Source organism: Microtus oregoni, unplaced genomic scaffold (assembly GCF_018167655.1).
Source record: "Microtus oregoni isolate MIOR12 unplaced genomic scaffold, Mior012 000073F_000, whole genome shotgun sequence".
Lineage (NCBI taxonomy): Eukaryota > Metazoa > Chordata > Mammalia > Rodentia > Cricetidae > Microtus > Microtus oregoni.
Window position 1 is genome coordinate 1,699,764 of NW_024543980.1, and position 16,839 is coordinate 1,716,602.

The following is a 16,839-nucleotide window of genomic DNA, read 5'->3' on the forward strand; positions in this document are numbered from 1 at the left end:
TTACTTGTGCAATAACAAAAAACATCAACAATCACTTTAAATTTTATAAACAGTACATTGGCATATATATTCACCCTGTATTAAGTCACGGACACTGCTTCATTATTTATGTGTTCTTAACTGAGCACAGGTTAATAGAATAGTGTAAAAAGGACGCACATTCGGCATCCACTGTAAAATAAAATGATTTAAGGGCAACATCATGTCCACTGTTGATAACTGGAAGCATTCTTTCTTAAACAAGAAAGAATCTTACAGCTGTAAGATTGGCAGCATGACACAAAGCCTCCTAGACACAGCGCAGAGGCAGGAGCACCTGGAAAGTGCAAAGACAACAGCCAGTGTGCACTGCAATCCTCTCCTTTGTCTGCAGAAACCTACTAGATCTTGATGCTGCAGTCACTCAGTTTCTGCAAGTCATGTAGGCAGAATAAGGAAGACATTTTTTTTTTAATGGTCAATTTGACAACACATTTAAAAATCAAAGAAGCTAACACAGAAAGTTTACTGAGGACAGCCTTGGTAAGCAAGTCACACTATCACCATGCCGCCTTTCCGTGACTCTTTCATATTGATAAAAAAGAAAAGGCTTAGAAAACAAGGTCTTTTGAAGGATAATCATTTTATACTCCATTATGCCAAATCAAATAGCTGCTTCATATCTATATTACTAAATGATTTATAATGTCTGGTTTGCTACTTGTGCTTCTTAATCATATCACACAAATGTAAGGCCATTAAATTGTTATACAAATCAAAACTATTAGTAGTTTTTTTATTTTGTTGTTTTGATTTAACTTTGGATGGTCATGGGAACCAAAGCTAGGGCCTGCTCATACAAGCTTAGCTAGTGTTCTTGCACCTAGAGCTTCATAAATGCTTAGCATGTTCCCACAAACCTAGACTCTCATACATGTTAAGCATATGCTTACAAACATACTATCATGCATGCTTAGCATATGATCTACTTCAAGCTACTCTCTTAGCTCCTCTTTCTTCCATTTTTTCTGAGGGAGTAATGTTTTCCTGTGGCAATAAGTTTCTATGGCTTCCTTCCACCTCTGGGAGCAACTGAAGAAAAGAGAAATGAAATAAAAAAAACTCTATCAGAGCAGTTGGAGTGGCTCACAATTTTAATCTCAACACTCTAGAGGAAGAAACAGACAGGCTTTGAGACTAGGTCAAGGCTTGGCTACATAATTAGACCATCTTAAATAAAGAGACTATAAATAAAACCTTCTAGTAGTTCTTCTGTGGTGGGACTCCACAGTGATGCCTAGAATAGATGGCTCTTTGCTTAGCCTAAATTATCAATGGCTTCTGGAGTAAAGTGAGGATTATGGAAAAATGGGGGAATAGGGAGGTGTGAGACAGAAGGAGTCCTTAAGGGAGAACCAGAATCCACAAAAAGGTGTGGTCAGTGAGAAATCCTCAGAGACTCTTTTGTCTGCCAGAGTTTCTGTTTTTCAAAAGTGGTCCATTCCTCAAACCCTTGGCAATGTGTGCTACACAGATTCTCTGATGAACTCAAGGAAATTAATAGATGAGGTAAATGTTAACCCTGACTAGCACAGGGAAAAAGAAGAGACCTGTAGGCCATGAGAGGTGAATAAGTATAGCTTTGGAGGAGGAGACAATGAGTCACAAATGATCCTAGTACAGAAAGAGAGACACAACATATTCAAGTAAATCTTGGGAGGGGAGTCAATGGAGAGTCCATGACATGGGTGTGCTTTGATTATCAAGCCACTTTTACATCAATTTCTAGAGAAGAATAACTTTAACTGACATGTAGGATACAATGCCAAACATATCAAAATATCTGAGAAGTTTGTAATAGAAACAGTGTTTGTAATAGAAAGTCTAGGGAAACATTTGAAAACTATAAATAGATTTTTACATAACATGCAAGTGCCACAGGTATTTAAATAGAGATACTTAATAAGCGAATCATAAATATTTTTCTACTGAATTTGTAATATAGTTTACTAAATGGAAGTACGATTTTGTCAACAGCTTTCCTAACTAGATTTAGAATTGCCACCCAATTTATCTTTGATCATAATGAATGTATTCTGAGAGGGGCTGAAAACCTTCCGTGCCTGTTTTAGGCTTACCTTCACATGGTGGATCAGACGTTCAACTTCATTCACTTTATAGGTCTCCAATCCAAGCTCCTTGGCCAACCGTAGGATACGATTCTGTGTTGGTCCAACATAAGATCCTCCAAGGTCCACATATTTAACATTTTTATTCTGTTGTTTCATGGGGAAAAAAAACAAAGATGACTGTTTGAAACAACATTTCTAAAATAAACATTTCTGAAACAAGCAATTAACATCAAAGAGGTTATAGATCCGTTTGAGCTGCATCTGTGGAAAACTGAGTTCTGTTCTCAACTCTTCTTTTCCTGAATTACATGACTTAATTATTAAATCAATCTTTAATTTAAAAGAAAATTGACCACTGAAAAGGCAAGGCACATCAGAACCCATCACTCACAATACAGCCCAATATCTCTGACTACACCTCAGTCAAACTGGAAACTTATGAGTCAGTGACATGAGTAGTGGCATGACTTGTCTGTATTGATTTCATCATTTGCTGTCTAGTCCCTGCTCCCCCAAAGGAGTCGTTTGTCACAATAAAAAGAATATTATTCTCTATGGACAAATAAAACATACTATAGATACACACAACGGAACACTATCCACATTTTACAAAGAGGAAAATTCTGTCATTTAGCACAACAAACATGCATCTGCTGAACATTATGCTAAGTGAAATAAATCAGAGAAAGGGAAGTGTCACATAATCTTACTTATATGTGGAATCCAAAAAGAGTTAAACTCCTAAAAGTAAAGAATACTATGGTGTGTACTAGAGGTTTCAAGGGTGTGAATGTTAGGGAGAGAGGGAATGAGGAGTGACTGGCCAAAGCATACAAGCTTCAGCAAGATAAGAGGAATAAGTTTTGAGCTGTGATGTATATATTCAAAAAACCTAAGAGTAGATTTCAAGTATGTTGTCACAAAAAATGTCGAGTGTGTGAGATAACGGTTAATAAGCTTGATTTAATCACCCACATTGTATATGTATCATGTTGTACTCCATAAATGTAGCATAATTATGATTTGATGTTTAAAAACAAAATAAATGAAAATAGATAAATGAATAAGTAACTGAAATGAGACTCCCCATGCATCCCTGAATTTAGTTTGTATAAACAGAGAGAAGGAAGAAAGAGTTGAAAGAGAAGTAAATTCAGAGAAGTTTGGGCAACTCATGTGCTTAGCATGTGCAAGTTCCTGGATGGAAGATTCTTAGCACTCATGATGATGATGATGGTAAAGAAAAAGAGAGGCATAAGGAAAATTTTGGAGTCATGTTATCCCCTCTTATAAAGTCAGTAACAAAGACTTTCAGGGAATACAAAAGTCTAAAAACACAATTCAGGGGTGGGCAGTGGTGGTACAAACCTTTAATTCCAGCACTTGGGAGGCAAGGGAAGGCAGATCTCAGTGAATTAGAGGCTAGCCTAGTCTACAAAGCGAGTTTCAGGACAGCCTGGACTATTACACAGAGAAACCCTGTCTCAGAAACCAAAAAGAAGGAAAGAAAAAGAAAAACCACAACTCATGCTTCAGACCATGTTTCTCATTCCGATTCTTAGTGTCTTACCCTAATTGTGTAAGTCCTGCCTCCCACACGATCCCGTGCTTCCAGAACCACCACACTGAGGCCAGAGTCATGCAGAAGTTTGGCTGCTGCCATACCTGGAGAAATGTATAAGAAAACATTATGAAGAAATCTGCTACAGGAATGCAGACACATGCCACATGCTACTGGCCAACAAGAACAGTCACAATCACACAAGCTCTACTATACAACTTAAGGCATAGATGGAATTCTCTGTAGTGGCCTCCAGTCTCCATCTATGAAACCACATGATACTTTTAGAAAGAATAAAATATGCTTCATTAGCAGTGACTATCTGAATAAACATTCCATGACACTATGCCAATAATATCCCTATTTTAACAACTAAATTATAAGTCAGACAACCTAATGCAGGAGCACAATCAAGAACATTCATATGCTGGAACCAAAAAGGTCCAATGCTAGCCACATACTCCATTTTCAGTTTGAGTCTGAGAAGCAACAATGTGGGAGAGAACAAGCCTTCAGCAGTCATGAGTGGACCTAGGCTTTACTGGGAAATTGGACTTTTGAAAGTTCACAAAATATTTCAAAGCTAAGGTCATAAAAACTGACCCTATATACATCTTAATTTCAGATATGCCTGATCACTGCTCAGATACACCAGCTCAGATATGGTTGATCAGGCCTGATCAAGGATGAAATGGCTCCATCCATGTACTTTAATTGTTCATTTAGTCAAAATTATTTCTTGAGTGCCCGTGTATAGTCGTTTGTCTAATGCATCCCAGACACAGCTTGGAAATCCCTGCACTCATTTTTGTGTGTGAGGTGACTTTTGAAAGGAACATTTTTCTCTCATATTGAAAATAGATTTTTTTCTCACATAATATATCCTGATATGTTTTCATCTCACTCTACTCCTCCCAGCTCCTCTCCAGTCACCCTCCTGCCTGAATCCACCCCTATTCTGTCTCTCAGTAGAAAACAAACAAGGTCCCATGTCTTTAAAACCACTCGGGCTATAGCTGTGATTCAAAAGTAGGTCATTTGCTTAGCATCTGGGAAACCCAAGGTTTCTCTCCATAGCACTGCCAAATATAAAAATATGAAATACAAGCACTCCCAGAATACAGCAAGAGCTGACCCCAAGAACAGATGCTCTTACAGTAAAATGAATTTACTTCTTGCTTCACAAAACCAAACAAAATCAAAGAAATGCCAAAATGCTACTGTACCTCACAGATACATGAAACAGTTCCTCTTTCATAAACAATGACTACATGATGTTAGGCCCCACTACCACAGCACACCTAATGCTCCCTACCAGTAAACTATGGTCTTGTTTCCTTGTATCAATTCATGCTGGGAGTGTAGTTTAGTATTGATGTACTTTTCTAGCTCATGTGAAACACTAGGTTCCATCTCCAGTTGCATTAAAAAGAAAAAAGGGAGACTTATAGTACATTGTTTTAATAAATGCATTCCAACAGGCTAGTGGGCTAAAGTTCTTTGATAGCCTCTTTGTTGTTGTTGTTGTTTTTGTATTTTTTTTTTTCGAGACAGGGTTTCTCTGTGTAACAGTACTTGCTGTCCTGGAACTAGCTCTTGTAGACCAGGCTGGCCTTGAACTCACTGAGATCTGCCTGCCTCTGCCTCCCGAGTGCTGGGACTAAAGGTGTACACCACCACCCGGCTTGTTAGCCTCTTTTTCTGCCTGGGCCTACATTGAAAGTAAGTGAAAAAGCAGTTCCTTTCCAGCATCTGTGTCTGACTCAAGGTCAGTCTCATCTCTGGTGACGTCTCTCAATGTGCACTACAGTGAGAATCCCCACTTCTAAGAATCTTTTTCACTTTATCAAGACCAATGTGTTTTGAAGACACACTTGACTGTTGTGGGCTGGTAAGAATCCATTGGACATAATCTGAGTCTGAGTGCAGAAGCATAATGAGCCAAAGGGTGATTTTCACAAAGGAAACCCATTTTCCAGAGGGATTGGATCAACATTTCATTGTTTGATGTAATGTCTCTTTCCATCCCTTTCCCCAGAGGCAGGCTCATGCTTCCGGTGGGTGGCAGAGCAAGCTCCCAGAGTCCACACTGTGAGCAGTCACACTTGTAGCACAGAAGCATCTCAGGACTCAGTTTTAGGAATGCAGGGCTTGAAGTTTTAACTCCAGTTTCTCAATTTCACCCCCATAACAGGAAATAACTATAACCATTTTTTTACTAAAATTCAAAATTGCAGACAATCTGAGGACCTTTTTCTTATCAATCATCACTCCAAGATATCAAACACACAGCCATAACAGCAGCAGTTACCAGCAAGTTCATGTAGAGCTCAGCAGCATGTTCTTTAAACAAAAGAACCAGGAAGGAAATACAGCCCAACTCCCAGACACTCGCATATGCGAATCCACAAAGGGTACCCCTGTCTTTTAATGAATACAGCTGCTCAATAGTATCTGACGAGAAGCATACAGTTATTAAAACAAACCATGAAATCGAGCTCGCTCTACCTTTTTTACATTATAATTATGCACAAAAATGACAAAAACATTATTAAGCAATATGTAAGTATGTTTTTTTGAAATCCCCTTTTTTAAATTTATGTTCAGGATGCTTGAGGGAACATTTGAAACATCTGTTAGGCATCAGCTGACAAAAAGGGAAAATTAAAAATGCAAAAATTGATTTAACTGGAACAAATGAGGATGGCTTAGGGCATCATTGAATTTAGCAGTCAGAGTCCAGTCAGGATGTGATTAAGATGGTGAAGAAGAGGTACCTGTCAAGGGATGCCACAGTGATGACAGATAAAGAGACAGGGAATTGACTACTTAAACAATAGGCAAATGCTACCTCTCCCGAGCATCCTGGCTCAAAATGTATTATTCTCCTGGGTTTCATTGTGTTTTGGATTTGGAAGCTTTAAAACATTTGTCACTGAAAGGATGCCGGAAATGTCTATGTTCAATAATTCCTGTTTTAAAACCTTCGTAAATTATGAGCAATTTTGACCCCCCAAAACACTAGACAAGATAGTTGTCCCTGACTAAACATGAAGCAGTTTCTGAATATAATATAATAATACTTTTAAGGGATTCATACTATCAGTTACCACCTAAAATATGGAGCACTTACTTTTGTGTTCAATGCTTTCTACAAAGCCTACTTTGTCTTCAACACAAGGGGGAGAACTATTTTTATTCTCAATTTCAACAACCAGATAGGTTACATAAATAGTAAATGGTAGAACCAGAGTTGAACTCAAACCTCACCTCTTAGCCACCATTCTTGGTCCAAAAAAAAAGGAAGATTAAAAATATAATAACATGATATAGCAATCCTTAGAAATATAATAACATGATATAGCAATCCTTAGAAATTATCTGAAAGCATTCTGCTCTCTGTCTAAATATTAGGAACCAGCACACAATCAGTTTTCCTTTTGAACAGATGTTTGGCTTCTGAAACGGATTCCAAAGCAAGCTTATCATCACTGTGCACTCCTGCAGGGTTAATGAAATTTGACTTTAATGTGCAGAGTCAATTAATATTTCACAAAATAGTTATTTGGTTCTTTCAGAAATAGTTCATATAGGCCCTTAAGACACAAATAATAGAAATACACATATAATGCTATGAAATTGCAGAAAGATTGCATTTTGCCAGGCCTGGTGGCAAGCCTGCATTCTCAGTGATCTGAATACTGAGGCAGACAGTTCACAAGTTCAAGTCCAGCCTCAAAGTGAGACCATGTCTGAAATTATTTTAAAGACCTACAAATCAGTGTCATGCAGCATCATTAGCATTTGTGTTTCCAGTTTGGAACTGTAAAAAATGGCTTGAGTTAGACTCTGGGAAAGACTGCAAAAGTGTGAGACTCATGAAATCAGAGTCCACATCTACCTCGCTCTCTGTTTTGCCAATGTGTTTCATGTCCTTCAGATTAATCTGTGCTAGTTAACAAGCTTTTACACTTTAAAATAGGAAACTAATTGTCTTGGAAGGAATATAAAACATCTGCACTTTATTACTACATAAAGGCTTTTGCAGTCTAAAGTTACACACACACACACACACACACACACACAGAGAGAGAGAGAGAGAGAGAGAGAGAGAGAGAGAGAGAGAGAGAGAGAGAAACAATCTTGGTAACAAAAATTGACAATAAAATTCACAGTACTTCTAAGTTCCTATAACCTTGTAACCCTGACAAATGACATAGGCATTCTTTTAGGACTTATAAAAACAATATTATGTAAATAGCCCTCATCACCTCTGTCACTTCTGACAAAGCAATGTGGTTTGTCTGAGGCAGTTCAAAGCAGTGTTTTTCTGCGTAGCCTTGGCTGTCCTAGAATTGGCTCGGAAGACCAGGCTGGCCTCGAACTCTGCCTCCTGAGAGTTGGGATTAAAGGCATGTGCCACCACCCCCTGGGCAAAGCAATGGTTTTATGAGGAAATTCTAGAAACAACCAAGCAAATTTCTGATCAAAGAACTCCAGTTCTTTGATCTCTTCAAAGAATATGTTTCTTTAGTTATTTAACACAAATATACCCAAAAAAGGCCTGGAGTAAGAAGAAAAACATCCTCTGTTAGAAGTCCAGTTTCTTCGGGGAAAGAGGCATGAGTAGGAAGAAGGGAGATGATAAAAAGCTACTATGGTGCTCGCTTCAGCAGCACATATACTAAAATTGGAACGATACAGAGAAGATTAGCATGGCCCCTGCACAAGGATGACATGCAAATTCTTGAAGCGTTCCATATTTTTTTAAATAAATAAATAAAAAGCCACTATGTAGGTGAGGCCACGGCTAAAAGAGCTAACAGTGCTGAGAGCCAGCTTTGCTACTCCAGGGAGGTAGGCAAATGGAAAGTGAAGCACACAGAGACCCAGGAGTGTTCAGTTAGCAAGTGGCACAGACAGTGTTCCAATCTCAGCACGCTGACTCTAAATGCGGATTCCATATGACATACTGAAACATGAAGGGGCTATTTAACAGTGAATCACAGTGAACCGCCCCTTGGATATCTCCCATCATCTGAGTGCCACTTATTCTTTGCCTTTGTGCAAATAACTGGAAAGCAAAGTATATGTTTCTGGCAGGTAAAGTTCTAAAAGGTCTTCTGTTATGAAGCAAATGACATCCACAAAGACACAAATAGCTTGATTGACAGAGTGGAAACTGAATGGCATTCCCTTTTCCTGTGTCACTAGGATACCGTACATGGAGCTCAGAAAGCTCATTTCCGGGATGGTAAGATGGTAATCATCTATGTTTTCTCTCTTCCTGAGCCAGGATACAGTTGGTGTTTAAATGTGTTTGTTGAATGGTTGTATTTAATATCCTTAAACAAAGACGACATTTAATAGAAATGATTTTAATACAGAAATAAATAGGTATAGTAATATCAAAAACTTTTCATGTTGTCTAAGAAACTAAAATATTTAGGTATGTTGAAACTGATTTCTTTCTGTCACATCAGGTAAGATACCCCTGGATTTTGCAAAAGAAAAAGAAATGGCCAAATGATAATACCCAGCTCATATTTGTATGGTACTGTAGTTTCCAACATGCCCACACAGTCAACCTTCAATAAGGTCAGCATTGTTGTGTCCATTTCTCAGATTAGGAAATAGAGACTTGCCCAGAGTTTCACACCTAGTGAAGGCAGAACTGGGCCTAAACTATTTCTCTGTTTCTAGGTCCTATGGGTTCGCCATTAACAATAGTCCTTCCCATAACAAAAGCTTTTCACTGTTGAATTCTTGAAGCAGTCAGAATTTGAATTAAAATCAGAATGTTTCCTTTATTGACTTTCTTGGAAAGAATATGTTGATAACAATCATCTAGAGTCTGCCAGTATCCAAAGCTCTGGGACATGCTCATTGGGGAGAGATCCAAATATATTTGGAGCAAGAAGTACACATTGAGAAGAGCTCTGAGAAAATAATTCCTTGTATTTTATTCAGAATGACTCTTGCCTGGCAAGATACCCCTAACAATTTGGGGCAAAATTAAAACAACATAGACCACGCATACACACATATGCTTGCCACTGAGAAACACTCTAGAATGATGTTATTTACATGTTCTCTACCCCCCTAGCACAGATAAAAAGACAGATTCCAAATCTTCTTTGAAGAGTAGTAACCTTTGCCCTGTTTTCTCCAAGACATTCAAAATACATAACACAAAAACAAAGAGCAGTGGCTTGTATGATACAGGAGATCTTCACTGATGCCTCAGGCCAAGGAGTGATTTATGTTCTTGAAAGGGCTACAAAACATCAAGCTTCCATAAGTTGCCATAGAAACCTTTTCCAGATGCAGCTGCTTTGAGACACTCAAATAAGATTGTCTGCAAAGGCCTTTCAGAATATACCTAAAACCATAAAAAATGTTTCTGCATCACATTTTATATGCAAATGATGGCACTTTTAGGAAATGTCAGCCATCATAATGAGTCTTCTTTCGTAAAGAAGCCTTTTTCTTTCCCCTTTGTTGTTGGAAAGCAGCTGAGCATCTTTTGTGCCTCACAAATGCACCAGACAAAATGTATTGCTGGTTTACCTCCTCACTATCTTCCAGGAATAAAGGAAGCACATCCAAAATTACAGATTCTCTTTCTCAAGTATATTATCTTTAAAACCAGTCAGTAGCTTTTAATTAACCTGCTTCAAATCTTCCTCAGAAGCAGATTAAGATGTGTAGAAATAGATACACCTTTCTGGAAAACAACTGTGAGCTCTTTTGTTTGTTTGTTTGGTTTGATTTTTACTATGAGTGTGGTAGCACACACAATCCTAACACTCAAGATACTGAGGCAAGAAGATCTTGAGTTTGAGCACTAAAAGACCCAATATCACACACACACACACACACACACACACACACACACACACACACACACACACAAAAGAATCACTGGGTCTTTTTGTTTAATGTATTATCGTGGTGATTGGGGTGGTGGTGTTGAGGATGGTATCCAAAGCCTCATGCGTCTGACTTCATCCCTAGCCTTCAAACTGTCTTAAGCATAAAAGAAGTTTCCTTGATGATGGCTTGAGGAGAAAAGTTTTGTGGCTACAGTACTGGATTACCAATACAACTTTTAGAATTGCAAGCACCTTTAATGCAGACTATAATACTGGGGAGCTGTAAGACTCCTTGATACTCACTTTCAGACTCAGGGAATTTCTCAAATAAGTGTTTGTCACAAATGGTACGAAGTGGGTGACGGATCTACTTTCCCCCTTCATCAGACATAAGATAACAGATTAAGAATTCTAGGAAATAATTAAACACAAGCATGGCCAGGGAAAAGAAATCTGAGTGTGGCATAAGGACTGAATGGAGGAAGTAAGGTTACTCTTGGCTTATATGCCCCCCTCTACTTCTGAGGCCCAGAACTGTTTCCTTTGCCTGTGGATTAAGCCTAAGAGGACTGACTGGAAATGAAGGCAAACCTTACTGCTCTTCTGCGCTACAAGCTCTTGGTTCAATGGGCTGCTTTCTGGTTGCGTAACCATGGACAAATGCTCACTTCTTGGAGCCTCTCTTCACTTTCTCACAGAATAATGTGATTAGATGGGGCTCCTTCCAGTCAGTGACTAAATGAAATGGGACAGCATGGGAATCACACAAGACAGCGCATTACACAAATGCTATCTCTATGACCCCAAAGCATGTACTTTGCAAAATCTGAAATGGAGGTGACATCTGCAGATGTGAATATAACATGTATAATATACATGGTGTTCTGGAGGAAGGGAATGGGCAATTTAAACAGTTTTGTTTAGGGAGACATGTATCAAAATAGTTAAGGGCAAAATGTCATTTCTGTGATTTATTTTGAAATGCTTCTACAGGGAAAAGGGGTTGATAGATGGACAGATGAATGGAAAAACAAAATGGATACAATACATAATGCAAATGCAGCAAAAAATCATTACAGAATATAGTTCATTAGGCATGAACATTTGCTATATAATTCTCTAAAATTTTTCATAGTAAGGAAATTCTGGGGAAAAGTTAAATTAGTTTTTATTCAGTGGCACTTGTCAGAGACTTAACGTATCATGCAACTCCACTAGGATACATATTGGCTATTTATATGTTTTTAATATAATATCTCTTTATAACATGGGGAAACAGAGAATATAAGTACTTTTGTAAGAGCAGAAAATTCTTATTACATATCCTGGAAAACATACTAAAGTAATTGGTCCATTTGGATCATGTGGTTAAAATTGGCCATGCATTTGCCAAAAAAGCATCCTGTCAAGACAAGTATCTCCTTCCTTGATTGGTGGTGTTTTTCAGTGAGACATCACTTGCCTGGGACTTGGGGGATTCTGGGTTCCATCACTAGCATCGCAGTGACAATGTAAACACTCTTCACACCATTGTCCTTCATCTAGATGCTGAGGAGGAGTTCGTGTCTAAACCATGTCTTGCCTCTTGAAAATGACAAATCTCAACAGGAGAAGCACAAGCACAGAGAAAAGGGTGACTACAAGGTACAACCATATGGGAAATGATATTGCTTCATTCAGCGATCAACCACATAATGTGATGGTGGGTCCCTAAGACCGGATTACCTAGTAATTCTTTCACTACCTGAGATCGTGTTGAGGAGAAGTTTGTGTCACAATGCCCAAAATACTAAACAGAAATAACTTAGGCAGGAAAAATATTTGCTTTGGCTCATGTTTTAGAGGGGCCTGTTAATGGGCCCCGTGTTATTGAGTACAACATCATAAAAATGAAAGTATGTGGCAGAAAAGAGATGTTCACTTCATGGCTGACTAGAGTACAGAAAGGAGACTGGCCATGCTGTTAGCTTCTGTTGTTTTTGCCTTTTATTTAGTATTTGGCACCCATGGGATAGTGCTATGCCCACTGAGAGTAGGTCTTTCTCCTCTCAGTGAACCTTCTCTGGAAATAGGCTTATAGACACACCCAATTTAGGTAATTCTAAATGCAGTCAAATTAACAACAAAGATTATACATCACAAGTACACTTTAATGTTATCACTATTGTCATAAGTGACTCCATCTTTATTCCTCTTCAATTCCTCCTCCTCAGACAATGTTCTGCACATTGTATTCCTGTGATCTTGCTTATTTTCATAATCATAATTATTTTCATAATGGTTTCCAAGACCATGAAACTGATTTAAAATGGACTCATTTCAACCTCAAGATAAAAGAATGATGTCATGAAGGGTTCACCACCTCAAGTCTAGGGCAGAAGGTCCAGCACAGGATCCTGGGAAAATGCTGATCTTTGTTCATAGCCATAACCTAATCTCCATACAAGTATTCATCAAGTCCTCAAAGAAAATGGAAGATGGTAATTAAGATATTAATCTTTTTCTTTCCAGATCGAAAAAAAAAAAAACCCTACTTTCTTTCTCCCCAGTACTCATCTTTTGGGCACTGGAGATGAGAGAGAGCTTCTGAGCCTGAGTTTAGGAACACAGTGATGAAACTGCCAAAGTATCCACATCTTAGAGTCTGTTCCATTGTTTATCTAATGTATGTTTATATTTGGAACTAGAAGCACACTTGGTACAATTGGGTTACAGAAAAAAAATGAGAAATGAGAACATAACAATGAAAAATAGTGTGTCCTCTGAAGAAAGGAACAAGAATTCCTCTTCTTATTTGCCATCCTTGTGATGCAACCAAAGTCGGCCAGAGTTAACAGAGAGTCCATCTCCTCTGAGTTTCTTTGGTACAGCAGTGCTAGGAAACTGATGAGTACATGCAGCCTTATCATTACAGTAAATTAACTTCATTGATAACTGTACTTATTTGGGAATGTCACAAAGATGCAAGTCCTAATTAGGCAGGCTAGGCTGGCATTTTTTATGTTTTCAGGAATATTGAGGTGTTAAGGGATGGTGAGTAAAGGACATTTCTAGCATATTTCTATTGCAGAAAGTTCAGATGGCTTGGAGAATGGAGCATTGTCCTAAACAGTGCCGATGTTAGATAAGAAACCAGCTGAGACTCATCGTAACAAAGCTTAAGAACAGCACTGCATTCCTGCTAAATAGCATAAGAAAACGAGAGGGCTTGATCCTTCAACACAGAACAGGCCAGCAAATAGTAATGAGAGGAAGAGAACCATCTGGCACCTAGAAAAGGACTAGAACTTTCTTAAAACAAACATTTTCAAATATGCTATGGCCAAGGTTAAATACATTCTATGCTCGCTACAAATTCTGTAGCATTTGTAGAATGTCTTGGGTCTGCATCACCCATTAAACTCTACTGAAGCTAAATAATTCTCAAAAATATTTATATAAGTGTTTAACTTACCCCAAAGCACTCTTGTGTCAGAACCTCACCTCCCCACAGTGCCTTAACAAAGCTATTACAAGCTCAGAACCAAGAAGCTCCATCTGACCAGCTCCAATTCTTTGGATCTCCGGGGAATGAAAGCCTGTCCAGAATTTGAACTTGACTGGAAATAGACCATTAAGAAACATGCATGGGAAAGTCTGACATTTGAGGCTTTAACAATCACTTTCAGACAGAAACCAAAAAAGAATCTATTCTAGCATTAAAACACTGGGTTCAAGTAACCACAGATCAAGCAGTTTCTTCTTTTCAAAATTACATTTTTCATTCATCCATTTATGTAGAATAGTTGTGGGTGTGAGATTCCCACAACACATGCGGGGGTGTCAAAGAACAATATGCAAAAGGTGGTTCTATAGTTCTCAACCATGGTGGCAAGTGCCTCTGCCCACTGAGCCATGTTATTGACTCAGGTTCTTCTTTGTTTGGTTAAAAAGATTATATATATATATATATATATATATATATATATATATATATATATACTAGACATAGAGATAGAGATATAGTGTGTGTGTAACTTCTAGGAATCTGTCCTCACCTTCCATTATGTTCTTTTCTAAGGATCGAAATCTTATATTTTGGGTTTGGCTGGAAGTACCTTTACTTGCTCAATCATTTCACTGGACTTCTCATTTTTTAAATTTAAATTGTCTCATATTAACACAGTATCATCAAAATAGGTAACTGTAATACTAATACTTGGGAGGCAGAGGCAGGCAGATCATGAATTGTGGCCTGGGCTTCGTAAGGAGTTGCAGGCCAGCCTCAGCTATAGAGAGAGACCCTATCTCAGAAAAACACAAAAGGAAAATGCAATAGTGTATAGACATTGAACTATGTAAAATGCACAGACGCATGCTCCATGTCTAGCATGATAGTGTAGGCATGCATGCACATATGTATGCACAAAGCATATGTACATTCTACAACTATGAGCAGCATACATGTCCAAGAGATAGTGTCTTCAAATGCAATTAGATCAGTGGATATAGGAGCTTCACTGTCACCAGCATCCACTGTCAGCACTTAGTAGGATGCCCTGCTCTGTACTTCAATGTTCCCCATTTTGAGCTATCTTGACATAAAATCAGAGTTGAGCAAGGCAGCCAGCAGCATAAAAATGCTTCCCAGAAGTGATTCCCTGCCTCAAGGTGGCCTCAGCCTTCTTGAGAAAGGAATGATACCTGTTGTGTTTTCTTCCCCATCCTTTAGTACTTTGCAAGTGACTTTGACATCAATGTTCTCATCTCCTAAGAAACCAATTGTCTGGCCTTGCCTTAAAGTTATAGAATTGGAAGTCCTAGCAAGATCTGCTCCTTTGGGTTGCATTTCAAGGCAGGGCTGGAACAGCACAAAGGTCCCAGAAGTGGTTGCCCAGTGCAGGTAAAGTGTCAAAGATGCAGCAGTTAACCATGAAGATAAGCTGCGGCAAGATGAGGAAGGTGAGTCCTCAACAAGAGCGCTCGGATAAAATAGCCAGGCACTGGAGAGAGTCCCCAAACGGGAAAGACTTGGCCTCCTGAATGCTGCTTTGGAATTCCTCCATGCCTCATCTTATTATTGGAAATGTGGCTTCACCAGAGGAAATGATTTCCCTGGGTCCTTGTTAATCCCAATCAGCTCTCTCCATGACTTCAAAGATGACAGTTCTTCCCGTCTCCTCAGAGAGCTCCTTGTCAAGTCATTAAAAAAATGTCTAGTTTAGGGAATATTTACAAGTTAAGGACCATTAGCTACACTAAAACCAGTAAACAATCAAACAGCATCCATTATTCTCTGATTTTCCTCATTTCTTACATAGACTCAGTCATCTACCCAGGAGTTCAAATCTAAAAGTCAGGCTTTGTCATTGAGTTGGTTTCTGGTGACCCTTATCCCATTGCATCCAAAAAGTATGACCCAGCCCCTGTCAGTTTCTCTCCTCTCTTGTCTCTTCTGCAGTGTTTGAGTGCAAATCAGGCTTTCATACTTTGTAGGCAAGTGTGTTCTCTGTCGCTGTGCTGTGCTCCCTGCCCTTTCTCCTACTCCCTACTCCACAGTCTGGTGACACGGAACCATGCAGTTCTTCTCACACCACACACTAGAGTTCCTGCCTCACCTCCCAAACACAGCTCATCTGTCACCTCCTCTAGTCCTAAGTTTGTTTTCTCAGCAGCTAGTAAGGTGTCCCTGGATCCTCATGCTTCTACAATAGTGCGTGCTTCCGCCAGAAGAAGAAAGAGACCAGGACCAAAAGAAGGCATTCTGAACAGTATGTAACTAAATGCACAGGAATATTTCAGGGAGATCAAAAATTTTAAACTTTTCCTTAAAATTATTTTTGGAAAAGGGCGTTTCCTGTTATTTCCCACCATCACACTGGAGATAGGTTGAAATCTTTCCCGCTGGTGGTTTGATAAAAGATTTAACAGAAAGAAAGCCAAAATAAGCTGGCAATGTTTGTGAAGACAAGGCCTCAAATGGAACACAGATGACTTTACTTGTGCTTTTATTAGGTTTGACTCTTTGTTAAGAGACCAGTATGCTTTATAAGGTAATATAAAGAGAATTCTCACTCTCAGGTGTCAGCACTAGTGTCAGAAGGGGACAAAAATGAACACTTCTACAAAGATCTATGGGAAACCATCTATGACGGTCTGGGTAAATTACTGCCGGGGTGTCTGGAGCTGAGATCTAGCTTCCCATTCATGTTAGAACATTTGTTTAGGTTAAATTCAAATGACCCTAAGTGTATTCGGAAAATCTAGATGTCATTCTGAGTGGTGGTCACAAACTCTTGCCAATTCAATGGTC

General features: G+C 38.8%; 1 protein-coding gene and 1 non-coding gene across 3 annotated transcripts in view; one reads left to right on the forward strand and one right to left on the reverse strand.

Moving 5' to 3' along the window:
* The window catches only part of LOC121441029 (amine oxidase [flavin-containing] B), a 105,667-nt gene that overhangs the window by 51,663 nt on the left and 37,165 nt on the right, over nucleotides 1-16,839 (reverse strand). For both annotated transcript variants that reach the window (XM_041642171.1, XM_041642170.1), the window contains exons 2-3: nucleotides 3,682-3,776; nucleotides 2,118-2,255 (exon numbers count right to left, since the gene is read on the reverse strand). In XM_041642171.1, coding sequence (XP_041498105.1) covers nucleotides 2,118-2,255; nucleotides 3,682-3,776 — 233 coding nt within the window. The remainder of the gene's footprint in view (nucleotides 1-2,117; nucleotides 2,256-3,681; nucleotides 3,777-16,839) is intronic.
* LOC121441052 lies at nucleotides 8,333-8,439 on the forward strand. Its single transcript, XR_005973423.1, has one exon. It is a non-coding gene; the product is annotated as a U6 spliceosomal RNA (small nuclear RNA).